Source organism: Mastigoproctus giganteus, chromosome 2 (genome assembly GCF_048544385.1).
Source record: "Mastigoproctus giganteus isolate SK-2022 chromosome 2, ASM4854438v1, whole genome shotgun sequence".
NCBI lineage: Eukaryota > Metazoa > Arthropoda > Arachnida > Uropygi > Thelyphonidae > Mastigoproctus > Mastigoproctus giganteus.
In genome coordinates this window covers 111,597,737-111,625,515 of record NC_143576.1, presented here as the reverse complement: position 1 = coordinate 111,625,515, position 27,779 = coordinate 111,597,737, and the positions used below count along the sequence as shown (strand labels likewise).

The 27,779-nt window shown below is 37.7% G+C and overlaps 1 protein-coding gene across 1 annotated transcript in view; it reads right to left on the bottom strand.

Moving 5' to 3' along the window:
- LOC150089496 (dynein beta chain, ciliary-like) overlaps positions 1–27,779 on the bottom strand; it is a 1,205,440-nt gene that overhangs the window by 263,764 nt on the left and 913,897 nt on the right. The window contains 2 exon segments of the mRNA XM_090390004.1: positions 9,865–10,170; positions 23,890–24,094. Coding sequence (XP_090246130.1) covers positions 9,865–10,170; positions 23,890–24,094 — 511 coding nt within the window.

Here is a 27,779-nt window from a genome sequence, read left to right as displayed (position 1 = left end):
AGTGTGTGCGCCGTGTCTGTGCAGTGTGATATATTGTGCCCATTGTTTGTCTGGCTGATTCGCTGCTAGGCCCCTAGAGCGGCCTGACGTTGCCCATACCTTGCCATGTGGAGACTAGCTGGGTGTATCCGGTATCACAACAAATTGCTCTGGCAGGTCCTGCCACCTAGTTTCCTGGGATTTGAGTGGCTAGGACCTATAAAAAAAAATCATCATGCGTTTGACATTAATACTTAATGGGATTGCTGTTAGGAAATCGCTGGTTGGGGTTGAATGCTAAAGAGATGTGTTAAAGGCCTAATAGGTCAGGCAAAATTTTGATGTTATTAAATTTAGACATGTTTTTTTTTTTTTTTTATGTAAACCCCAATCATGAGAGGTGTTAGAACCTATAGTACTTAGTACCATGCTTGGGTTGGAGGTTGAGAAGATGAAAGAAGATATTTGTTGACATTGGACTTGAACTTCTGTAGACTGTAATTTTCAGGTAATACGTATGAAGGAAGGTTGTTCCAGAAAACGGCAGTTGAATGAATAAACGAGGAAGATGAAAAGTTGGTTCTGTGAGTTTGAAGTTGGACAGTAAATGGATGTTGGCTGGTCGCAGCACATGTTTGGACTGTTTTGAAAGAGAGAGCAGGAATTATAGAAGCTAATTCAGAAGAACAGCGCCCATGGAAGTATCTGTAGGAGAGGCATGCAGCAGAAACAGTACGTCTATGAGACAGCGAGTGCAGAGACTCTGTTAGAGATGAGTCATTAATTAACCTAACTGCCCTCTTCTGAATGGAATCAAGAAGCCTGACAGAGAGGTTTTGGGGGCACCACCACAGATGTGGGAACAATATTCCATGGCAGGGCGGATTTGCGATTTATACAGAGTGAGTAGCTGTTTGGAAGAAAAGTAATGCCGAGAGCGAAAGAGAAAACCAAGTTTTTTAGAGGCAGAGGAAGCAATATTTGTAATGTGCTTGTGCCAAGAGAGAGAGATTAGAAGTCAAGGTAATTCCCAAAAGAGATATATCATTTTGCCTAGAAATCGGACTGTCACTAAAGATAAGCATAGGAGCAGAAGAATCCTTTTTGCGAGCTATAAGACAAGACTGAGTTTTAGAAGGGTTGAAATCAACTAAGTTCTCTTTGCCCTACTGGAGAATTACTTGAAGATTGGCATTTAAGGAATTGGTAGCAGATTTTCGAAAAGTTGAAGCTGATTGACCAGGACAAGGTTTCTCAAAATGGAAAGTGGAATGCAATGTGCTATCATCGGCAAAACTATGGATAAAATTTCCAGTCAATGGAAGAAGGTCATTAATATACAAGAGGAAAAGAGTGGGGGAAAGAACTGAACCTTGGGGGAACACCGGAATTAGTGGAGAAGTTAGAAGACAGAGAGCCATCTTACCATCACCCTCAGTGAGCAATCAGAGAGAAAACTGGATAACCAATTACTAAAAACAGTTATTAAATTACTAAAAAGTTATAAATTAATATAAATTAATTTATAAAATAAATTACTATAAATTACTAATAAATTACTAAAATGATTAAAAAGACTTTTATGCTAAACACAATCGAAAGCCTTTGAGATGTCAAGAGCAACTACTTGTGTTTCACTGAACCTTTCCATTGAATTAGTCCATAAATGGGTAACATAAGCCAGAATATCACCAGTGGATCGACACTGATGGAATCCATACTGGTGATCGTTGATCAGACGGAAGGTTTCTAGGTAGTTTAAGAGTAGGCGGTTAATTGATTTCTCCATTACTTCAGAAAGAGTAGAAGTAATTGCAATTCGAAGATAATTGGATGGGAGGGATCTGTGACCCTTTTTAGGAACTGGCTGGATTTGAGCAAATTTCCAAGCAGAAGGAAAAACACCTTTAGAATAAGAAAGTGAAAAAAGGCGGCAAAGGAAAGGAGTAAGTTCTAGAGCACAGGTTTTGAGAACAAGTGGAGAAATACCATCGGGACCTGGAGCTTAGCATCAAGATTCGTCAAAATCCTTCTGACATCCTTTTGATGGAAGACCACAGCAGGTATTCGATGAAGTGTGTTGGGAATGGTGGGAGGTGTTTTACCAAAATCATTAATACACGGGATGCTAGCAGGTCAGCTTTATCCTTGGCTGAAGTGAAAACAGAACCATCTGGTTTGGACAGAGGTGGGAGCAGAGATGGACAAAAGTTGCGGCCAATAGCTTTGGCAAGAGACTAGAATGCTCGGCTACCATTAGGGCAAGAAGCAAGTTTTCTACTCTTAGCCTGTTCAAACTCTAGTTTGGACTGATTAATAAATGCTTTACAATTGTTGCAAGCTTTCGTGTAGGCAGAAAATAAAACTGAAGATTTAGAAACAAGCTAATTACGATATGCAACATTCTTCTCTTGAGCAGACTTAGCACATTTATTGGAAAACCAAGGTTTAGATAAAGGACAAGATTTTAAAGTTGAGTGTGGGATAAAGGATTCCATTCCTGCAAGAATAATTTCACTGACACAATCTGAGAAAACGTTGACATCAGAAGTTTTGAAACAGTAATCCGACCAAGGAAAGGAAGAAAAGAAATCTCGCAGGTCATCTCATTTTGCATTCTTCTAATGCCAAACAACACAAGGTTGGGAATAGCCATGAGATAAAGGCTCCATTGGAGAAGAGACAATCACCAAGTTGTGATCTGAAGTGCCTAAAGGACCTCCACTTCAACCGTGCACATAGAAGGGTTGTTTGTGAGAAAAAGATCAAGCATATTGGCTGTATGATTAGGATTGTCCGGTATTCTTGTAGGTAAGTGAACAATCTGTGCAAGGTCATTAGTAATTGCAAAAGCCTCGGCATCTCGACCAGCTGGGTCGGTGTGACTAGAAAATGGAAGCCAGCTGGAGTTGTGAACATTAAAATCAACAAGGAAAATTACCTCACTGTTAGGAAAGTTGGACTGGAGAAAGTCAAGTTGCAAAGAGAAGAAGTCAAAGAGCTCCAAGTGATTAGTGGAGTTGGGAGAATGATAGAGACAACAGATGAATTTGATACAATGAGGTAGAGAGATTTTAAGCCAGAGAAGATCAAAGAGAGGAAATTCCAAATGGCCAAGTCTCTGACAGGGAATAGCAGAATGGACATATGCACAAGTACCACCTTTGAGGTGAAAGGAATCATACAGCGAATAATTTGGGCAACTGAGATGAGCAGTAGTTGAATCAACCGATAACTGAGATTCTGTCAGAAAAAGTACATGGGGTTTGGCAGACTGCAAGTGGAAATGGACATCGTTGAGATTAGAATTGAGACCACGTATATTTGTGAAATGAATTAGGAAGTGCTTGGGAGGTTTAGATCTTTTTGCAGATAAGCTTGCTCTATTAGTTTGACAATTTATGGTGTATTCAATAGTAAGAAAAAGAGGGTCAGATATGCTGTATGAAGTAATAAAATTTTTGGATATGCCGCACACATGGTAAGAATATACCCAGATCCTTGACATAACGTGGCCTCGACAATGCTCCTCGCATGCACACTATTCGGACTCCCTCCAGTCACTATCTGGCAGAGTAGAGGTAGCAAGATTATACACTAGCTGATCCAGAAGCCTCCTAGAGTTACCAATACGTTCAGCCCGATTTACTAACTAGCGGACAGCCTGCGAACACTGTTTTAGATCTGTACCTCGAAATGTAAGGAATATTGGATCTTGCCACGATGTTCATCATAACCTCAAAAGTCATCAATCATACTGCATGATGGAAGAGATGGGGAACGGTTGACTGGAACGTAGCTTTGGAGACTAACATGGGTTCCATCACTTCAAGCCTCCAATAAGCAAAGTGGTGGTATTGCACCGATTGATGAGAATCATCTACCACCTAGTACTGCCTGGTAACATAGAGGGGCGGCATTCATCCATGTGGTGTGGGTGCCACAATTCGACCCCTGCTTACGTTGGTTCACACCTGGGTGATCACCCACCATGTACTTGTGCATGGTGGGTGGGTTATAACCAGGATTACTAACAGTCCCACCATCATGAAGGTGCAAGCAGAGGATGTGGCTGTCACAGACGGTCCGGTCTTCGCTGAAATTGTGCCACTTGACTTGAGGTCACCCTAATATCAGTTCCATCAGCGTTTTAGACTCCCAGGTAGCAAGTACAGCTTATCTGGAATATCTGAGAGAATGTCTGTGACAACCTCAAGGACCACAAATTATACACAACTGAGAATCAATACTCTTGCTATTTATAGCAAGGTTATTAATTTTCAGTAAAGGAAAATGGGCAATTCATTGGTAATACTGGAGCATGCGCTGATAAACTCTTTTATTGTTATTATTATGTTTTTTTAAAATATACTATATAGTTTAGGACTAAAGCCTCAATTTATGTAAAGAAACTAATGTACAAGTTAGTGCAATCGCATAATTTCAGTACATTGCCAACTACTTAAATAGTTATAAATTGGCATTATAAGTATATCTGGATATACTTATGTTATAGTTATAAATTGGCATCATAAGTATAAGACTGCTTTACATGGATGGAATACATTTAAATAGAAAGGGTGCGAGAATATTTGATGATGCTATCGAGGAAGCGTTAAGTGGGTCGGAAAACTGCTAGCTTGGGGGGGGGGGTTACATGGACTAATAGATTAACAGTAGCCACTGGCAGAGGATAAAGTGATTCTTGCCCTTCTTTTATTGGAATGAGCAGCAGCCTGGAAAACAAGGTGCAGGAGCTTTCACAGACTGCTGGGAGTCACTGTGGAATGAGTAAATACATGGGCTGTGTTAGGGTAGCTAAGAATAGCAACAGTTGCATGTATACTTGCGTGCACACCAATGCTAGGAGTTTGTTAAATAAATTTATGAATTTGAGGTGTTGGTCAAAACACCAAAGGCAGATATTGCTGGGATATCAGAGACGTGGTGTCACACACATATAAGGAATGCAGAACTGGAATTTGGGGAGTAAAAAGTGTACAGGAAGGTCAGACAGGGAGGAGCGGTTATGCTATTAGTAAAGAAACACACAAAATCCGAGGAAATACAGCCAGTTGACAGAGCAGTGTCGAGTCAGTCTGGTGTGACATAAGCAATGGGAAAGCGAAATTGAGAGTAGGAGTGTGTTATAGGTCTAACGAGTCTAATGAGTATAATAAACAACTGTACAGAGAAATAGAGTGGGCCAGTAAATCAGAGTGTCTTATAATGGGGGATTTTAATTTCCTAGATATTGACTGGAATTTGTGCGTTGGTCACTCACACACTAGCAAGGCTTTTGTGGATTTATTGGATGATTGTTTTACACAGCAGCATGTTCGGGGGCAACTAGCAGGAGTAATACTCTTGATCTGATTATCAGTAGTGATTCTCCATGCATTAAGAATCTGCAGATAAAGGAACCACTAGGTGGCAGTGATCACATTGCACTGAAGTGGGATTTACTCAAAGAGGTAACTACCATCACCGATAAAGGGAAGGGTTTTTGCTTTCGTAAAGGTGACTACGGTGATCTGAGACAGTATTTAAATTCTATATGGTGGGACCAACTGATGATGTTACCAACAGCATATTCAAAATGGGAAGCATTCAAAGACTTAATCTTGGAAGCTCCTAGGCTTTTTATACCAACTAAGAAGTATTGTTCAAAGTTTTGGGCCTAAATGGATGTCTGATGAACTAATGAGACATATGGCAGAGAAGAAAAATGCATGGGATACATATAAATTAACAAGTGATATGAAAGCCTATGATAGATATAAGCTTGTCAGTAACCAAGTCACAAAGGAGATTAGGCAGGCCAAGGCAGATTACAAGAAATCCTTGGCAAAGGATGCAAAGAAAAACGGCAAACAGTTCTTTACTTATGTAAACTCTAGAAGAAAGGGGATGAATCAGATTGGTCCACTTCATATCGATAGTTGAACTGTTGTGATCCTGCTCAAGTAGCTAACAAACTGAATGAGCATTTTGCATCTACATTTACACATTAGCAGTATTCAGGAGGGGAATGCCAGAGGTGAGTTAAATTCTGGCAGTGAGCTAGATGATTTTGTAATAACTGAGATCAAATTGGAGTAGAAATTGTTGAAAATAAACATAAGAAAGGCACCTGGGGTAAATGGAATCTATCCAGTTATATTAAAGGAGGCAGAAAAGGAAGTAAACAAACCCTTATCCATAATTATGAGAGATTGCTTGGTTCCTTTGACTCAGGGGAGTTATCCAGAGACTGGAGATGTGCAAATGTGACCCCAATTCACAAAGGAGGATCAAAGGGCAACACAAGTAATTACAGACCTGTTAGTTTAACTTCTGTTCCAAGGAAATTAATGGAGGCACTGCAAGATCATCTAGACAAGGCTTCAGTTATAGCTCAGACACAAGACAGGTTTGTTAAGGGGGTCTTGTCCGACCAATTTGATTGGATACTATGAGGTGGTCACAAAGGAGCGAGATGCAAAGAATAATTTTGATATCATATATTTGGATCTTAGAAAGGCTTTTGATACCGTAACACATGGAAGAATGCTGCAGAAATTGCAGCAGTGTGGCATTGGAGGCAAATTGCTACTATGGATAAAGGAATGGTTGAGTGCGATAAGACAGAGAGTGGTAATCAATGGACACTGCTCTTTGTGGACTAATGCTATTAGTGTAGTCCCCCAGGCTTCAGTGTTAGGTCCAGTGTTGTTTTCTGTATTGATTAATGATATTGGTGATGGTATATCAGGCTTAATGTCCAGGTTTGCAGATGAATTGAAGGGTGGCAGGGTTGTTAATGACACTAATGACAGTATGCTGCTGCAACAGGATCCAAAAAAGTTGAGCAGATGGGCTGAGAGGTGGCAACTGAAGTTTAACCTTGACAAATGTAAAGTACTGCATATGGGAAGCAGTAATCCCAGAGTAATGTATTTACTGTGTGAGTCTGCACTGATAGTGGTAGAGAATGAAAAGGACCTGGTGGAATTGTGCAGGCAGATATGAAGTTCTCTGGACAGTGCAGATGGGCTGCAAGAGTAGCTCATGGTGTCTTGTCAATGATATACAGGAATTTTTCTAGCAGGGATAAGGAGGTGATTATCCCTTTGTATAAAGCAATGATCAGGCCACACTTTCAGTACTGTATACAGGTCTGAAGGCCTCATTTTAAGAAGGATGTAGAGCTGTTTGAACGAGTACAGACAAGGGCAACAAGATTAGTGAATGGAACAAAGGGTTGCTCTTATGAAGAAAGGCTTAAGTTTTGCAAATTACAGTGCCTGGAGACTAGGCACCTGTGAGGTGATATGATTGATGTGTATGAAGCCTTGAATGGTTTGAGCATGCTCAATGCTAATGGGATTCTTCTTCTTCTTGCTCAGAATAATCGCTTCTTCTTCTTCATTAGTTGTTGGCGCATCGTCTTCTGTGGTCATAATGCACCTCCCAAGGTTTTTGCACTACTCTGATCCAAGCCCGAGGCGGGATTCGAACCCGCAACCTTTGGGTTGCCAGGTAGGCACTTCACCCACCCGGCTAGCCCGGTTGGCCAGAATAATCGCCTGAGAGGACATAAATTCAAATTGAGTAAAGTTAGTTGTAGGATAGAATGTGCAGAAGATTGCCTTTAGCCAGCAGGTGTTTAATTGTTAGAACAAACTTCCATCTGTCATTGTAGAAATTGATAGCTTAAATAGATTCAAGGCAACACTAGACAAACATTTGGACTGAGTGGATGGGTGAAATGAGAAGGTTTTTTTTTTTTTTTGGCTGATTCCAAATAAGTTTACTTTCTTGCATCATGTGCCTTTACTAATGCTAATGCTAATCTCATATTGTGAATTCCTTCATAACAAGTTGCCCTGACATTGCACTACCTTGAATAAGTAATGCTTCACCACAGGAGAAGACTATTGTTACTTATTCTCAGCAGACATCTTCGCCCATACAAATTGTGGATTTATAATTTGCAACTGGGTTGTCATCATTGCAACACCAGGGTACCTGCCCACCCACTGATGAGGAGCCAATAAGCTCTGAAATGGTGCCACATGGGTGATGGTATCCGCTGAGAATAAGTAACAATAGTCTTCTCCTATGGTGAAGCGTTACTTATTTGAGGTAGTGCAATATCATGGCAATTCATTGTGAAGGTATTCACAATATAAGATATACTTGTGATGTCAATTTATAACTACTTAAGTAGTTGGATATGTACCGAAATGATGCAATTGCACTAACTTGTACATTATTTTTTAAATATTAAAGTGTGTCAGCGATGGTATCAATTATTGGCAAGTTTATCATGTTACTATTGCTCCACTACTTTTATTGCTATTGGTAAACTTACCAACTTGTATTTTTATTTTCAGACAGAGCTCAGTTTGTTTTAATTGTTATTTTTGCCTGATATTAAAGTTTCCTTTTTGGTAAGAATTTCAAAATGTTCTAGGTGTCACTCCATGAATTCTCCAACTTCTAACTCACAGAAAGAGAATCGATACTTGGCAAAATATATTATGTTATTTTTGATTTATTAATACATACCAGGATGTCAATCATGATTAATAAAAGGAAGTGATACCTTAGGAGCTTAACACTAGTCAATGTTTCACTTGACCAAATAAAGAAATCTCAAGCAAAATTTTCTGCAGCAGTAATAGGGTCACTTTTGATATTATTTCCTTCATTCCTTACTTTCCCTAATATAATTTATCTTACTAAAACTTTTATATCTGGTTAGGTTAGGAAAATAACAATAAGTTAAATTTTTTTTTCTAATTTGCAGCTAAAAGATGAAAATGTGCTTGCTAATCAGTGTATTGCTTCATGAAACAGCCAAATGCTATTGATTTCAGTTTGCCCTGCCTGCAGTCATATGTTATCAGTGAAGCTGACCTCATGAAAAATGCCCATAAAAAATGCCAACAAGCAACACTTCACTTACCAGTCACAAAATTCTGGGATATATATTTTAGTCCAAAATAAGAAAAAAAAGTCATATAAACATGTATAACTCTGAATGGCTATGGAGCTATGGTTGCTGGAACTTTAAAAAATTGCTAAGGGGTTTTGAATAGAAAAAAAAAAAAAAAATTAAAATAAATAAATTTAAGCAAATACAAACAGTATGAATCAGTTTATTTTTATGGCCAGTAACTTTCAGTCTCAATTTCATTACTACCATAATAAAACTATTTTCTGTAACAAAACATGTATTTTTAATCTATTTTGCTTAATTTATTGAAGGTTGATGAGGAAAAATTAAAAAAACTGAAAGTATGAATATAAAAAGAAAGGGGAAAATCCCACAATAAGAATGTGATCCTTTCATTTTTTAATAATTTATTTTGAACATTATTTGAAAAGTTGATGAAAGGTAGAAGCCTAACAACTGTACATTATTCTGCAGATGGTAGCATCTCACCTCTTTTATAATTCTGCACAGAAATTTAATGTTCTTCTATTGCTAAACATATTGCTGCAACACACACTGAATGTTACAGTGAGAGTGGGGAGGCAATTACAAAGTAAACTGTATTAATTTGAAGGATAAATGGATTTTATTATACTTTTACTAAAGTATAATAAATCCATATATAAATTAAATATGCACTCTCCTCTGTGAATAAAATTCATTGATCACATTTGATTTTGGTGTGCACTGAACAAGTTGGATATTTATGATACAGAGGATTTTACTATTTTGTAGTTTGCAGTAAAACACTGATTAAATGAAATGGATTTTTTTTTATATATAAAAATATTCTATACATGCTGAATGTTTCTGATGCTCTTTGTGCTTTATTTATTAGCTGATTAATAATGAATAAATGAAAATGAATATGCTTAACTAAACAGTTCTATAAATATACTTACATTTAATGAAAACTGATAAAAGGGATGTAATTTATTTAAATCTTTAACAATGAAAAACAGAAGAGCAGCTCTATTTGCTACTGGACGAAAGAGTTCGCAGGTCTCTATGAGCTGACAATGAATTTTTCTGGCTTTTTCTAATTTCTCTCTTAAATCTTTAGTACTTTGCTTGCAGTCTTCTAATTTTTCTACCAAGCAGGAATCACTAACAAAATCTCCATCTGTCTGGGATAACTGAGAAAGAATAAAATTTTCAACTTCTTTTAACTGGATCTTACAATCATTGATTTGCTTAGAAAGGCCTTCCTGAAAAAAAAAAATAATAATAAGGAATATATAAATTTTGTATCATTGGCAACATTGGTTATTTTTTGGAAAATCATTATAATTAATTAGAGCTTCAAAATAGAGGTGAATGCAGCATCAATTATGTGAGACAAAAAAAAAGTTCTTATTTTGGAATCCAACAATAAAAATGTTAAGGCATAAACACAGAAAAGTAAGGCTACATGGCTTTCTGATAAAACTGAAATATTATCAGGCACTTATGTTATTAATTTTTCCAAAAAAGGGAAGCTTTTGCCCTTCTCAGAATCTCTTGCTACCTCAACTCTATATTTATCCATCTTTTCCTTGTGCTATATTGTCTTAATGGTATATTTGCAGTCATGGCATCTATGACTATTGTTTTAACAATATTTCATAATTCTAATATATTTGCTATCCCTATGCTAATTGTTCATTTGACAGAGGGCATGTAGCACCTTAAACTGTGATAATTTCTTTTCCTGAAATTACAATCCATGCCTTTGCCTTTAAGAACTAGGACCTCCCTCCTCATCATCCAATTTAGAACTCAGTGATCACTTTCAATACTGTCAGCCATATGATATCATCTGGTCTGCAAGCAATGATCAGGTTTAGAACATTCTTGTCCCTAGTATTTCCCCTAATATATCTCCCTCCTGAGGGAGATACTGAGGGAGATAGTAATCATCTAGTTTATTTCAAAATTTTGTCCCCGAAAATTACGAGTGTTTCCCCTCTCACTTGTTCCAGTGAATAAGGGGAAATTAAAATTACATATGATATTCACACTTGCTTGCCCATTCCACATGTAAGTAACAGCTCTCATGTCATACTCATCATAATCTTCTGGTACACAGTATATCCCCACTCTCATTTTACCTTTACTTCTGATCTTACACTACACTACAGATTCTATGCTGGAATTCTAATCTGAGAAAGCTTTTGTTACACTCAGACAGATTTTGATAAAATTATGATTCCCTCCATCCCATATACTTTGCTATCCTTCACAATCCCATATATCTGGGTTACAGTACATTTGTTAATCCTATTATGTTATTATTAGTTGTCCTAACCAGTAGATTGAACTCACTCATTCTATTGACAATACCCCTGACATTACTGTAAACACACACAGTTAAGGCTCTGTTCTTGTGTACTTTACTACCTTTACATATAATAATAATATCCCTTGGGATTATTTCATTTTGCTGCTCTAGCACTGACTTCTGGTTCATTTGAAACACCGCTACCTTTGGCACATCTTGCCAACATGAACTTTTTAAGTTACAGATAAGAACTCTTAGGATGTGTACAAGTGTTACTTTTTTTTTTTTTTTTTTTTTTTTTGGTAGTTGTTGGCGCATCGGCTTCTGTGGCCATAATGCACCTCCCAAGGTTTTTGCAGTACTTTGATTCAAGCCCGAGGCGGGATTCGAACCCACGACCTTTGGGTTGCCAGGCAGGCACTTTACCCACCTGGCTAGCCCAGTCGGCACACACACAAGTGTTACTTTGATTCCTGTCATCTCTAACTAGTAGTTTCTCTGAATCCTTTTTTTAATATTTCTTCAATGATATATGGCACAGACCTGTGCATTACCTTTGTTTAAATAAATTCCACCTCCACAAAACAGATTCTTTCTACCTACCAGGATGGGCTATGCTTCTGATAAAAATCAGATTTGCAGAGTTTCTCAAGTCAAGAGTTAATTCAGATGGTTTTCAGCATACAGTTTTCCCTTATTTTTGCTGTGAAAAATTGCAGACACATAATGTCGTAACTCATTGTGACACATTGTGTCCCAACTTATGGCATATTTTACAATATGGTCCTATATTTTCTAAGAAACTGTCAGTTCTTGGTTGCTTTAATATCATTAGTCTCCATATGAATGGTCTCTTTACCTTAAAATCTGACAATCCGTTGGTATGAAAATCATTTTCCCAGGAGACATATTCTGGTACTAATACACCTATCTTAATTAACAAAGTCTCTGAAACAGCAAAAAATCTCAAGGAATTAGAGCTGAAGATAGAGAAACAGGTCCATGTTGTGACAGAATTTAATGTACAGAGGCGATGTGAGTGGATGTATTTGCTTACTTGCATATTTTTTTACCAATTCTAGGTGTACCATTTATTAAGCATCCAAGGTCTTATGGTACTCACGGATGTTTTAAGGCCCTTTTGCTAAAGTGATGATTTTCATTTTGGTGTTGTGCAACTTGTTCTAACAAATTCCATTACCTAATAAAACAAATATAGCCCTACATAAAACATACACTGAGTGTCCATACACATACTATGCAATATTACATAAACCATAACATTTAGCATAAAGGTCTTCTTAACAAGCTTCCATCTTACTTATTCCTGATTGCTTTTTTGCAATTGGGTATACAGTTTCTCTCTGTGAGCAATAGTAGATGGCTCTCCATCTTCTAACATTCCACTAATGCTGGTGTTCTCCAAGGTTGAGTTCTTTCTCCCAACCTTTTCCTCTTACATATTAATGACCTTCCACTGACTGGAAATCCTATCCACAGTTTTGCAGATGGCAGCACATTGCATTCCACCTTCCAGTTGGAGAAACCTTGCCCTACAGAAACAGCTTCAACTTCTCGAATACCTACCATCAACTTCTTAAATGCTCATCTACAGGTAATTCTCCAAAGGCACAAAGATTGTTTGTTTGTTTGTATGTAGGCTTTACGGTGCAAGAGCAGCAAAGGCCATAACGCACCTAACTATGGTGATGTTAAATACATAGTTATATCTGTATAGATGTTATTCAAGTTTATACTGCATTGTACAGTTTTATCTGTTTGAGGAAACCAAAAATTTTGGTCACATGTGGCATGTCTGCTAGGAGGTCAGAAATGCTGAAAGAGGTGTTCATCATGGAAAATGAGGTAAACAGTTTGTCGCTCAGTATTGTATTTGGGGCAATCAATAAGTAGATGTTGGACAGTGAGCTGAGTGTTGCATTTTGTCCACTGTTGGGGATCAGTGGCAGCAAGCAGATAAAAATGTGTCAGGTGTGTGTGTGTGGCCTATCTGTAATCTGGCTAATATGACTTCTTCATATCAGTTCTCCTGTATGCTAAAGTTCCAAGGTTTTAGATCTTTTTTTATACCGAGTAGCTTATTGTTGCCTTGGCTCTGCCAGATGTGTTGCCATTGTTCAAGACATTGCTTCCTTATAATGTACTTGTAGTCAGATGCAGGTGTAGTAAATGATTGATCTATAGGATCAGTAGCAGTTTTGGCAGCTAGGTTGGTCTGTTCGTTTCCAGATATTCCAGAGTGACCAGGGATCCAACAAAAGAGAACTTGTTGCTTCTGGTTTAACTTAGTCAGAGTATTCCAGATCTGTATGAGTAAGGGGTTATCATGATTTTTATTCCAATGTCTAGCTTGGATGGCACTAATGATATATAACACTGTGCACTATGGCTGTTGAGAGTATGCAATTTAAGGCTATGTGGATAGCACAGAGTTCTGCAGTACAGCTGCTACATTCAGTGGGGAGCTTCTTGGATATGGCAATGTTGGGAAATAATGCTGCTGCACCAATGTGATTGTCAGTTTTAGGCCCATCTGTGTAGATTGTTGTGTACTGGCCATGCTGGGTTCTGAGTGTGCATTTATTTGTAGTATGCTCTGTTGGGATATGTCGTGTTTTCCCCAGGCTGTGAATGAAAGGTCACACAGTAGTATATAATACATCCAAGGTGGGATTGTATGAGAGGCAGTAGGCTGTATCTTACTAAGGTCAATTTGCCAGTCGGTCTGTAGTGTGCAAAGACATATACCAGTTGATGGGTTTATAGATGGGTAAGCTCTATAAAGGTTTTCCCATTTAGGAGAGAAAAGTCCATTCCAAGTGGGGTGATTTGGATGGCACAAAGATAACTTAGATAATTTCTATCCTTCTAAAACTCAGTTTTGTCTTATATTTCACAAAAAGGAGTCTACAGCTCTTCTTCAACCACCCTCAAAATTTCTAGGCAGGAGCACATATCTCTATTATAATCAATGGACACTGCTCATCGTGGACTAATGTTATTAGTGGAGTCTCTCAGGGTTCAGTGTTGGGTCCATTATTGTTTTCTGTATTTATAAATAATATTGATGATGGTATATCAAGCTTAATGTCCAAGTTTGCACACGATACAAAGGTTGGCAGGGTTTTTAAGGACACTACTGATGCTATGCTGCTGCAACAGGATCTGGAAAGGTTGAGCAGATGGGCTGAGAGGTGGCAAATGAAGTTTAACATTGACAAATGTAAAGTACTACATATGGGAAACAGCAACCCCAGAGCAACGTATCAAATCTGTGGTACTACACTGACAGTGGTAGAGAATGAAAAGGACCTGGGGGTAATTGTGCAGGCAGATATGAAGTTCTCTGAGCAGTGCAGACGAGCTGCAAGAGTAGCTCATGGTGTCTTATCAATGATATACAGAAATTTTTCTAGCAGGGATAAGGAGGTGATTATTCCCTTGTATAAGGCAATGGTCAGGCCACACCTTGAGTACTGTATACAGGTCTGGAGGCCTCATTTCAAGAAGGATGTAGAGCTGCTGGAACGAGTACAGAGAAGGGCAACAAGATTAGTGAACGGAACAAAGGGTTGCTTTTACGAAGAAAGGCTTAAGTTTTGCAAATTACAGTGTCTGGAGACTAGATACCGGCGAGGTGATCTGATAGAGGTGTATAAAGCCTTGAATGGTTTGGGCATGCTCAATGGTAATCACACCCTTAGAAATATATTTAGTGGATTATGTGGAATTCTTCCTCTTGCTCAGAATAATCACCTGAGAGGGTAAAATTTCAAATTGAGGAAAGACAGATGTAGGATAGATGTGCGGAAATTTGCCTTTAGCCAGCGGGTAGTTGGTTGGTGGAACAGACTTCCATCCCTTGTTGTGGAGGTTGATAGCCTAAATAAATTTAAGGCTCACCTGGACAGGTATTTGGAACGAATGGAGGGATGAAATGGGAGTGTTTTTTTTTTTTTTTTGTTTTTTTTTGGCTGATGCTGCATAACCTTGCTTTCTTGCATATGCCTCTACTAATGCTAATGCTATTAGGGACTACCCTGATTTCTAATGTCACTTGGCATAAGCACATCACAAATATTGGTTCTGGTGCATTATTTTCTTCTAAATAATTGCTCACTCTGTACAAATTTCAAATCCAACCTATCATCATGGAATATTGTTCCCACATCTGGGTAAAAAAAAAGGTAAACTGAAGCCATTATCAACCCACTGCAGGATGGAGGCCTTCTCAACAATTCATGCTGAGGGAAATGGACCATAATCTGCCACGCTGGTCCAGTGCAGGTTGGCAGATCGACCGTATTTAGCAGTCAGGGGCTTGAACCCAGGTCTACTCAAAGAGCGTGTGCTACTGCACTCCTGCTCCTGACCACTCGGCTACGGATAACGTCCCACATCTGGGTAGGTGCTTCCAAAACTTCTTTCCCACTTCTAGACTCCATTCAAAAGAGGGCAGTCACGTTAATTAATGACCCATCTCTTACAAAGTCTCTCTCTCTCTCTCTCTCTCCACTCTCTGTCATAATAGATGTTCTGTTTCTGTTGTATGCTCTAGATATTGCATGCTGCATGCTATAGATATGCCCATGAGTACTGTTTTCTGAATTAGCTTCTGTAATTCCCCCTCTCTCTTCCAAACCAGTCTGAACACATTCTGCAACCAGTCAACATCCATTCACTGTCCAACTTTTCTTCCTTGTTTATCTCTTCAACTTCTGCTTTCTGGAACAACCTTCTTTTACATGTATTTCCTGAAAATTACAATCTTACAGAAATTCAAGTTTAATGCCAACAAGTGTCTTTCCAACCTTCAACCTATGCACAGCACTAAGTACTACAGGTTTTAATACATCTTTGGGGTTTTCATAAGGAAAAAAAAATTGCCAGGGCAAGCATCTAAGACAATGTTCAGTTTCATCCAGTGCTTCCACAGAGATGCATCATTTGTGTATTAAGAGTGGGCCAACCATGGAGGAACTACTTGCCACTGGTCCCATGCAGGCAAGCCATATTATGATGGCCAAACAGGTAAGAGGAGGATCTAAAGTGCTGTCCAGCAGAACAGATGTACCACAATGAAGCAACTGACTATTCAATACAACACAGGTTCATTACAACCAGCAGTACAATCCATTTCAATATGGACCATGCATTGGATACTAGCACAGGTGGAATATTCAGCCAATAGTCCTGCTGAAAGCCTGACAGCCCATCAGAAATGTGTGGCAACAGTGGGCACAGCAGTGGGCCATTGGCCAGTGGATCACTAAAAATGGAGTGCCTGGTTCAATAAATTGAAAATTGAGACAATTGTAGAATAGATATGTGGAAATTTGCCTTTAGCCAGCGGGTGGTTGATAGTTGGAACAAATTTCCATCTGTTGTAGTAGAGGTTGACAACTTAAATAAGTTCAAGGCAGAACTAGACAAGCATTTGGAGTGAATGGATGGGTGAAATGGGAAATTGTGTTTTTTTTTGGTTTATGCTATATAAATTTTCTTGCCTCATATGCCTCTGCTAGTGCTAAATCTCATTTCTGGCTGCATTATGGATAGAGGGGTACAGGTGTGGTGTTCTTGGCTGAGGCTCTTGAAACCTGATAAATAAATAAGTTCTTAGCATTTAGAGCCTCCATCCAAACCAATTGATCAGTATCTCACTGAAGGTTCATACAGGTCTATCATTTATGACCATGGTGAACTTGTATAATTCTCCAGTGAGATACCAATTAATTTCTAACCAGTTGCACATATTTGTGGGGACCATCCTTCCCAGACCATCATGGTAGATTTTGATAAATCAACACTCCATATTACAGGGCTGCAATGGTGAATGCCTGGTTCAACAAGCATTCCAGAAATTTATCTGATTTTCTATGGCTTCTGAACTTGCCCAATCTCAGTCCAGTTGAAGATGTGAGAGATGTTGAATGGGCCATTCAGCACCTGGGTCCACGGAATATATGATAACTGTGGGATGCATTATGGTCAGAATGAGTTATAGTACCTGTGGAAACACTTCAGCATCTTGTGGAGTCTATGATGCAATGCATCCTGACCTGCTACATACCAAGGTGGTATGATTGAGTACTGGATAGTTGGTTCTAATGTAATGCAAAACTATTTCAGAGTATGTGTGTGTGTTTTTATATATTTTGTGTTCTTTTACAGTTTGTGTGCTTGTCATTCCTGTGTTGTGGTGAGCTTTTCTTTTTCTTTCAGATATGGTATCTTTCCTTTCTGTAATATTTGACCAGTATACAGCAGCCATTAAAACAAGATGCCTTTTGCTTGTTTGATTGGTTTTTGAAATACTGCTTGTCAGTTATAGTTATGGTACCTTTCTGAGGAGAATTTAACCATGACTGGCACTCCTTTCATTTTTACTATTTGATTATTTTTGTGACATTTTGCGGCTCTTGTTTATCTGTAAATGACATGAATTACATTTCCAGCTGAACTTTTGTGGATAAACATAGTTATTTCATGGTCCCAATATTGCTGTATCTGGCTAAATGTATTTATTTTAGCACTTTCATTGCCTATTTAAGCTTTTAATATTTTCCTTAATTTTTTAAAAATATTTTATCCACAGTATTTGCATTTCTTTTTTCATAACAGCATGTGTTACTTTGGATTGCCATGCATTCTAACATATAGTTTTATCGTTTGAAACATGATATTTCACAGTTTTGCAACTTCAGCCAGTCTCTTCAATGGTTTCCAATTTCAATTTTAAGTTTTATCTGATTTTAATGGCTCTCACCTTGTACCTTGTAATATTTTTAAATTTAAATTACATTTCATGGTAGCTATATTTTTGACCTATTTAAATTTTTTATTTAAACACCTGATACAAAAGCAGTAGTATTTTTTATAATGTCATGTCAATAAAATTTCAATACAATGTCAATAAAATTTCATAGTTGTTATATTTTCAACTTATTTTAATTTAAAATTTTTTCTTTAAACACCTGATATGAAAGTAGTAGTTTTTATAATGAATGTACGATATATTTATGAACATGCAGTGATGATTTTTTTTTGTTTCATGCAGGTAATACTATGAAGGAAAGACAATGAAAGCTGATGTATATTTAAAGGTGATATAAAAAGGTGCATAAAGTACTAGGAAAGCAAAATTGAGAATAGGAGTGTGCAGACCTAATGACTCTGATGAGTATAATAATCAGCTGTACAGAGAAATTAGAGTGAGCCAGTAAATCAGATTGCCTTATAATAGGAGATTATAATTTCCCAGATATTGATTGGAACTTGTAGGTTGGTCATTTCGAAGGCTTTTGAGGATTAATTGGATGATTGTTTTCTACAGCAGCATGTTCGGGAGGCAACCAGAGGGAGCAATACTCTTGATTTGATTATCAGTAGTGATTCTTCATGTATGCAGAATCTGCAGATAAAGGAGCCACTAGGTGGCAGTGATCAGAGTGTGCTGATGTGGGATTTACTCAAAGACGTAACTACAATCAGAGGTAAAGGAAAGGGTTTTTGCTTTCGTAAAGATGACTATGAAGGTTTGAGACAGTTTTTAAAGTCTATACAATGGGACCAACTGATGATGTTACCAATAGCAAATTCTAAATGAGAAGCATTAAAAGAATTAATCTTGGAAGCTATTGGTTTTTCATGCAAACCAAGAAATATTGTTCAAGGTCAGATGAACTAATGAGACATGTGGCAGAGAAGAAAAATGCACAAGATACATATCAATTAGCAGGTGACACAGAAGCCTATGGAAGATATAAGCTGGTCTATGATCAAGTCACAAAGGAGGTTAGGCAGGCAAAGGCAGATTACGAGAAATCTTTGGCAAAGGATGCAAAGAAAAACAGCAAAGCGTTCTGTACTTATATAAACCCTAGAATGAAGGGGATGAATCAGATTGGTCCACCTGATATCGATTGTTGAACCGTTGATAATCCTGCTCAGGTAGCTAACAAACTGAATGAGTATTTTGCATCTACATACACACGAGGAGTTATTCAGGGAGGGGAATACCACAGGTGTATTAAACTATGGTAGTGAGTTAATTGATTTTTTAATAACTGAGAGCAAATTGGAGGAGAAATTGTTGAAGATAAACATAAAAAAGGCACCTGGGGTGGATGGGATCTATCCAGTTATATTAAAAAAAAAAGTAAAAGGTAAACTGCAGCCATAATGAACCCGCTGCAGAAGACTCCTCAACAATTAATGTTGAGGGAAATAGACCATAATCTGCCACGCTGGTCCAGTGCGGGTTGACAGATCGACCATATTTAGCAGTCAGGGGCTCGAACCCCAGTCTACTCAAAGAGCGTGTGGTACTGCACTCCTGCTTTTGACCACTCAGCTATGGAGGCCGTTCAAGGAGGCAGCAAAGGAAGTAAGCAAACCCTTAGCCATAATTATGAGAACTTCCTTGGACTCAGGGAAGGTACCCATGGACTAGAGATGTGTAAATGATCACAATTCACAAAGAAGGAACAAAGGATGACACAAGTAATTATAGACCTGTTAGTTTAATTTCTGTTCCGGGGAAATTAATGGAGGTGCAGGTTAAAGAAGCACTGCAGGATCATCTAGATAACACTTCGGTTATAGTTTGGACAGAACATGGGTTTGTTAAGGGACAGTCTTGTCTGACCAATTTAATTGGATACTATGATGCTGTTGCGAAGGAACTGGATGCAAAAAATAATTTTGATATCATATACTTGGATCTTAGGAAAGCTTTTGATACTGTTGCACTGGAAGACTACTGTACAAACTGTAGCAGTAGGGCATTAAGGCCAAATGCTGCTATGGATAAAGGAATGGTTGAGTGGGAGAAGACAGAGAGTGGTAATCAATGGTCACTGCTCTTTGTGGACTAATGTTATTAGTGGAGTCCCCCAGGGTTCAGTGTTGGGTCCATTGTTGTTTTCTGTATTTATTAATGATATTGATGAAGGTATATCAAGCTTAATGTCTAAGTTTTCAGACGACACGTAGGTTGGCAGGGTTGTTAATGACACTAATGGCAATATGCTACTGCAAGTGGATCTAGAAACTTTGAGCAGATGGGCAACTGAAGTTTGCCATTGACAAATGCAAGGTACTGCATATGGGTAGCAGTAACCGCAGAGTAACATATTAACTGTGTGGAACTACACTCAAGGTGGTAGAGAATGAAAAGACCTGGGGGTAATTGTGCAGTCAGATATGAAGTTTTCTGAGCAGTGCAGACAGTCTGAAAGAGTAGCTCATGGTGTCTTGTCAATGATATCCAGGAATGTTTCTAGCAGGGATAAGGAGGTGATTATCCCCTTGTATAAGGCAATGGTCAGGCCACACCTTGAGTACTGTATACAGGTCTGGAGGTGTCATTTTAGGAAGGGTGCAGAGTGGCTGAAACAAGTATGGAGAAAGGCAACAAGATTAGTGAATGGAACAAAGGGTTGCTCATATGAAGAAAGGCTTAAGATTTGTAAATTACAGTGTCTGGTGAAAAGGCACCTGTGAGGTGATCTGATTGAGGAGTATTAGGCCTTGAATGGTTTGAGCAAACTCAATGCAGATGAGATTCTGCATCTTGCCCAGATTAATTGCCTAAGGGAACATAAATTCAAATTGAGGAAAACGGTTGTAGAATAGATGTGTATAAGTTTGCCTTTAGCCAGTGTGTGGTTGATTGCTGGAACAAACTTCCATCTTTTGTTCTAGAAGTGGACAGCTTAAATAAATTCAAGGCAGAACTAGACAAACATTTGGAGCGAATGGATGGGTGAAATGGGAAGTGGTTTTTTTTTTTGGCAGATGTTATATAAGCTTGCTTTCTTGCATCATACGCCTCTGCTAATGCTAATAAAGAAAATGACCGATCAGTGTGAATTCCAAAGAGGTCAAATTGTTGGTGCATGTTTAGTAAGGGTATCACTGACTAAAATTGCTGATTTTTGTAATGTGAGAAACTGTGTCAAAAGTTATGTCTGAATTCACCAAGCATGAAAAAACAAAATCTGATAATATGAATTATGCCAGAAAACTGAAGCTGACTGAAAGAGACCCTGGAAAGGATTGTATCACAAAAACATACAATACCTCAAAAATAACTGCAGAACTTAATGTGAGTCAAAATAATCTAGTTTGTAGCAAAACAGTTCAGTGAGAATCTCATAAAGCAGAAATGTATGGTAGAACTTCTATTTCCAAGCCAATTGTTATTTATGGTGATGCTAGAAATGGATGCAATAGTGTAATGAGCACAAAAACTAGACACCTGATGATGGGAAAACTAATATTTTCAGAAAAATCATCATTTACACTTTTTTTAACATCAGGGAGAGTTTACATTCAACAAATGCCAAAGGAAGAGAATCATCATGATTGCCTTGTGCCAACTGTTAAATGGAGGAGGATTAACAATGATAACAATATCTTGGTATTCTTTAGGTTCTACCATCACCCAGAATGGGTGAATCACTGCCATCAATTACCATGATATTCTGATTGACCAGGTTCAGTTCATCCCAAGCTGCAAACACTGTTTCCCACAGACAATGTCACATTTCAATGTGCTCCTATATACTCACAGCCAGATGTATCAATCTTGATTTGAGGAGCATGAAATTAAGGCTAAGCATATGTCCTTCATAATTATCAGACCTTTTCTCTTTTTTTTTTTAAACATTACTGAGTCACTGCGAGCATATTTGGAGAGAAGAGTAAAAAGTAGATTTTTCCTACACCTTAATCACTCAATAAGCCTGAGTAAAGCTTCCATGGTTTCCTGGAAACTAGATTCCTTTTGTAATGAAAGGAATCTAGTTAAAGGTTTGGGCTTATTCCAAAAGTTTTCGATCCAAAGTTTAACTCCATCTTCATCCATCCAACCATTTTTGTGTACATGAACAAATATTCCAGGGAGAAATGTAATCTTCAGCATTGCTTTTCTTTTGAAAATTACTATTTTTTTTAACTCAGTTCCATCTGTCATGTATGTTAATACAACAGTAAATCGAGCTTTCTCATATAACATTTCTCCGCGAAGAATGGTCCAATATTGCTCTTAAGATAGTTCAAGATTTATTAGAATTTGTTCCATGTAAATACAAACTGTTTTGAAAGCAAAGAGTAGCCAAACACCATATTACTGCATACCTGTAACTCTTATCACAGGTATTTCCATTATTTTGTCCACCCCTTGTATATGTGTGTGTGTGTGAACGTATCACATCATTTGACAAGGGAACCATTTCCAGTTTTTGCCTCTGTTCCAGTCCACAAATCAGCTCAACCATTTCCAGTGCACATGACTTTACTAAAGTCTCTCCAAAAGTGTGGGGCTTCTTTTGTTTGGCACTCCGGTAAGCAATTTATAGGATGCTTCAAGAAAATGTATTTGTGAAATGGCAAATCCAAGTTTTGGAAGTGTACCTGCTTTTTCAAATTGAGCTTTCTTCGCATGAAAAAAAAACTGCATTTTTTTTCGTGCGAAGAATGGACAGATGTGAAGTGCTCTTTTGGTTTTGCTGGCTTCATACTTCCATTCACAAAGATTTTTCCGCACAAAAAACATTGTGGCTTTTGTGTCCTGTCATGTTCATTAATGCAAGTGAAACCATATAATACATACTCTTCATCATACTTCCTTTTTTTTTTTTTTGACATTTCAACTTAAATTGGGTTCATAAAAAAATAAAATAAATAAAACTAAAATAAAATATTTGATTCAATTGACATTTTTTGAAACTCAATATTTTTGTAGGGTTTTTAAGTAATTTGTCTAATAAATCTGCATAGAAATAAGTAATTTGTATGTTAATTAAGTAAAGTTAAAAATATTCAAGAAATCTGCATGATAAGTAAGTAAAATAAGGCAGGTTCTACAATTTATCCAAAGTTTTAACATTTTAATCCCTGGATAGACACGCAGATTGCAGCAGTAACTCAGGAGTTGTGGCCTTCCTAGAATTCGGCTATTATTGTGCATGCAGTTGCATAGCTTTCTGTGCCTTCCTAGAAATAATGATTCTCATTTTTGGTATTGTTTACAGTTTTCTCGCATATTTTTAGGCACTGCTAATATTAATGTGGTTTGTTGCCTATATTCATAATTGAAGGAAGTGCTAAATTTCAGTAAGAGTTAGTGAAAATAAATATGTAATTTTTTTCTGATCCAAGTTCACAGATCCTCTGAAATCTATCTGCAGACCCCTTTGTGGGGGGGGGGGGGTCACATGGACTCTAGGTTAAGAACCCCTGGTTTAAACTATGGTCTTTAAATAAATAGCAAGTGACTTCTCCGCTGGAGAAGTGCATTTTTATTTATTTAGCATAGTGCAATTACCAAGGCAACTCATGATGAAATTCCTTCACAATATGATATTGATGCAGTAAGTAGAAAAACATACTTCACTCACTGTTATTATGTACACATTGAGATTATACCCTATTTGTATATTAAATTATCATGTAAATTATATTTCTAGCATAAAGTATTGTGTGCCTGCTTTATACAGTTCACTTTTTGATTTAAAGTGGCCTCTTTCAACACATCAGATGAGATTAACTTCATATATCACAAAAATCCTATATTGTCAGAGGTACACGAACGGATGCATATTAAATATTTTAATACCAACTAAGAATAATTTGTTACCTTCCTTTGTTCTAAATTGCGTCTTTCTCTTTTAATAAGTTCAATTAATAGGAATTCTTCTACACCCTCCATACTTAGAGTAAAATTGATTAAAGTAGTTTGGGCCTGAAGTTCTGGAGGAAAATGAGGATTTATTAGTCTAGTATGAAGAATAAGCTGAAATTTTGGATGGCTCTCTACATCTTTGTCCCCTAATTTCAGGAATCTAAAAAGAAAATAAAGGTGCACAGTGACATTATTGATACACAATAAACTGGGAAAATGTTAAATTACTTTTCATTATCAAATATGTATATAGTATCGGTGTAAATACACCATAGTTAACCCATAAATTTGAACTACGTAAGTAGCGTAGAAGGCATCATTTTGATTGTATCTCATATTGTGATTGCCTTCACAACAAGATAGTGGTATTGCAATATTTCAAATAAATAACGCTTCTCTCTTAGAGAAGACTACTGTTATTTATCTTCAGAGGATACCACCACCCAGACGATCGTTTCGAAGCTATTGGTCTTCATCATCAGTGGGCGGGCAGGTACCCTGGTTTTTGTTTTGTTTTGTTATTTGGAGCATTAGCAACTAAGGCCATATTGCTCCGGGATATGCAGTGGTCATTCCCTGACCTTTCCGCATCCTCCGTATTTGGTGGTCACGGGCTCGAACCCCAGTCTAATGAAGAAGCGTGTGCTACCACTGCTGCTCCTGCCCACCTGGCTACGGAGGCGCCTGGTACCCTGGTAATACAACATGCCATCACGGGTTGTATACCAGGGTACCTGCCCGTCCACTGATGATGAAGCCCAATAGCTTCAAAACGATTGTCTGGGTGGTGGTATCCTCTGAAAATAAATAGCAGTAGTCTTCTCTATATGAGATACAATTAAAATGATGCCTTCTATGCTACTTACGTAATTCAAATTTATGGGTTAACTATGGTGTATTTACACCGATACTATATAAGAAATATGCCTTGTGCATTTCATTTTCAAATTAACAATTATGTTACTGCACAGATAGTTTCAAAAGCCCTTTTATTATATGATGTAATGTCCATAATAATAAATCATAAAATAAATTCAAAATGTACAGTTCAACAAATTATTAAATTTGTGAAACCATAACATTTAACTGAAGGAAAATTAGGAGAAATTTTTACAAATGCAGTCATTCAATTTTACTTATCTGTACTTATAGATTAAAAAAATATTATAAATTTTAGCAATTTTTTTTGGATAAAATATTGACTTAATTGGGAAATTAGTTGTTGCTGCTTCACAAACACAAGGGCAGCTATAGCCAAGATGTATCATTCTTGTGTTATTTAAGAAGTTAAGCACATGCCTCTACTACTTAAGCAAGCAAACATTTATCTTATGTTATATTTGATCATACAACCAAATTTTCTTTAGGTAATAAAAGAGATCATTTATATTTGCTTTATCCCTAAGTAGTTGAGACAAAGTACACAGAAACCATGAGTGACAAATTGCTTGGAAAGACATATTTCAGATGGATTCAAGATATGGGCAGTTTTTTAGGAAATGTCACATTGTAAGCTGAGTTTGACAGTCCAGGGCACGGGAGGGGATGTTCTCCTCTATCTACTAATAAGGATCTGTGTGCAATGAAATTTTGTTAAATTGTTAGTACTACCTCCTCTTCTATGCCATCCAGTAAGTCTGCATACAGCTCAGCAGTCATTGTAATGGCTTTTGAAATCTGGAAGTTCAGAAATGCTGCTGTTTTGTCTACTAAGTATTCTGTCTTCTTAGATCCATCGGGTGATAATGTATAGCTGGTGTTAATTATTATTATTTTTGGTACTGTGTGTGTGTGTGTGTGTGTGTGTGTGTGAGGTTTACATTAAAGGGTATCCAACGAAGTGCAGAGATTATATTTTCTGCAGAGATGAAATTGATATCTATTTCCCATTCTGAAAGATCTTGCATAGTCTGATTCTGACTGGTTGATTTTCATTTGGGTTGCAATCATATCTAATATTCCATTGTGGTTCAAAAATTATTTTACAGTTTGGATGGGAAGGTAGGCTTCATATTTTTGCTGCATAGATATCAAGTAGTAATATTCTTTGAATCTATAATGGAGGTGCCACTGCTTCCACATATAAAGTGTAAACTGAAGAGAGGTGCTGAAACTCCTAACATGGTGCAAAGCTCTATGGTGGATAACATCTAACTTATGGAGTACACTTTGTCTGGATGAAGCATAAACTAGAGCACTATAATTTAGGCAGGATATAATAAGAGAATAGGCCGAGTAGCCAGGAGTGGAAGTGCAGTAGCACACGCTCTTTGAGTAGACCGGGGTCCAAGCCCCTGACTGCTGAATACGGTCGATCTGCCAATCCGCACTGGACCAGCATGGCAGATTATGGTCCATTTCCCTCAGCATGAATTGTCGAGGAGGCTTCCATCCTGCAGTGGGTTGATAATGGCTGCACTTTACTTTTTTTTTTTTTTTTATAATAAGAGATTTATAATAAGTGTTATTGTTGTTTATTTGGTTTTTACTAGCATTAGCAACTAAGGCCATATTGCTCCGGGGATATATGCGGTGGTCATTCCCTGACCTTTCCGCATTCTCCGTATTTGGTGGTGACGGGCTAAAACCCCAGTCTAATCAAGAAGAGTGTGCTATGCACTGTTGCTCCTTCCCACCTGGCTACGGAGGCGCCTATAATAAGTGTAAGAGTGTACATTTCTCTGCATCCCAATACATGATGAAATAGCTATAGGTATGTTTAATTTTGATAGACAAGTTGTACAGAGAGACTAGGCACTGCCAAGGTGATCTGATTGAGGTGTATAAGGCTTTGAATGGGTTGAGCAGGCTCAATTCTGATGAGATTCTTCCTCATGCTCAGATTAAGAACCTGAGGGGACATAAATTCAAATTGTAGAAAGACAGTTATAGAATAGATGTGTGGAAATTTGCCTTTAGCCAGCAGGTTGGATGATGGAAGTTGATAGCTTAAATAAATTCAAGGAGGAATTGGACAAACATTTAGAGGGAATGGAATGCTGTATAAGCTTGCTTTCTTGCATCACATACCTCTACTACTACAGCAAAACTGCAGCCATTATCAATCCACTGCAGGATGGAAGCCTCCTCAACAATTCATGTTGAGGGAAATGGACCATAATCTGCCACACTGGTCCAGTGCGGGTTGGCAGATCGACCATATTTAGCAGTCAGGGGCTTGAACCCCGGTCCACTCAAAGAGCGTGTGCTACTGCAGTCCCGCTCCTGACTACTTGGCTATGGAGAACTACTACAGTACATGATCACAAAAATGTAACTTTGTGTCCAGTAACTTTGTGACAACTGCATGCTTCCAAACAGATGGACAGGTGTGGTATATATATTCCATCCAGAAAGAAAAAACTCCTGACCACTAAAAGTGGAATGTTGTTTAGGTATGTATTTGGATCACCTATATAGCTCATAATTTATAGAAGTGAACAACAATTGACTTTTGAGTCATAATCTGATATCCATTTCAGTTCATCCAGGTCTCTACCTTACCAACTACAAGTAGCATTAAAATTTTGAGTTATATGAGATGGACAGATCATTCACATACATATATACATTGATGGTTGAGGGAGTGACTTTAGATAGATTATTCACTCTAATGGTAAAGAGGATCACATTCAAGGTCGAGCCCTCAAGGATCCATTCCACCTGTGTACATATTACTGAGATGGCCTCTCTATGAAGGCTCTTAATGCAAGGATGTTCTGTATAAATTTGGTGATGCTACTTCCAAAGCCAGCTTTTCAAAGATCTCAAAGGATTTCATCTCACCACATAGGGTTAAAAGATTTCTTAACATACATACAGATTTACCATAATTAAGAGCTACT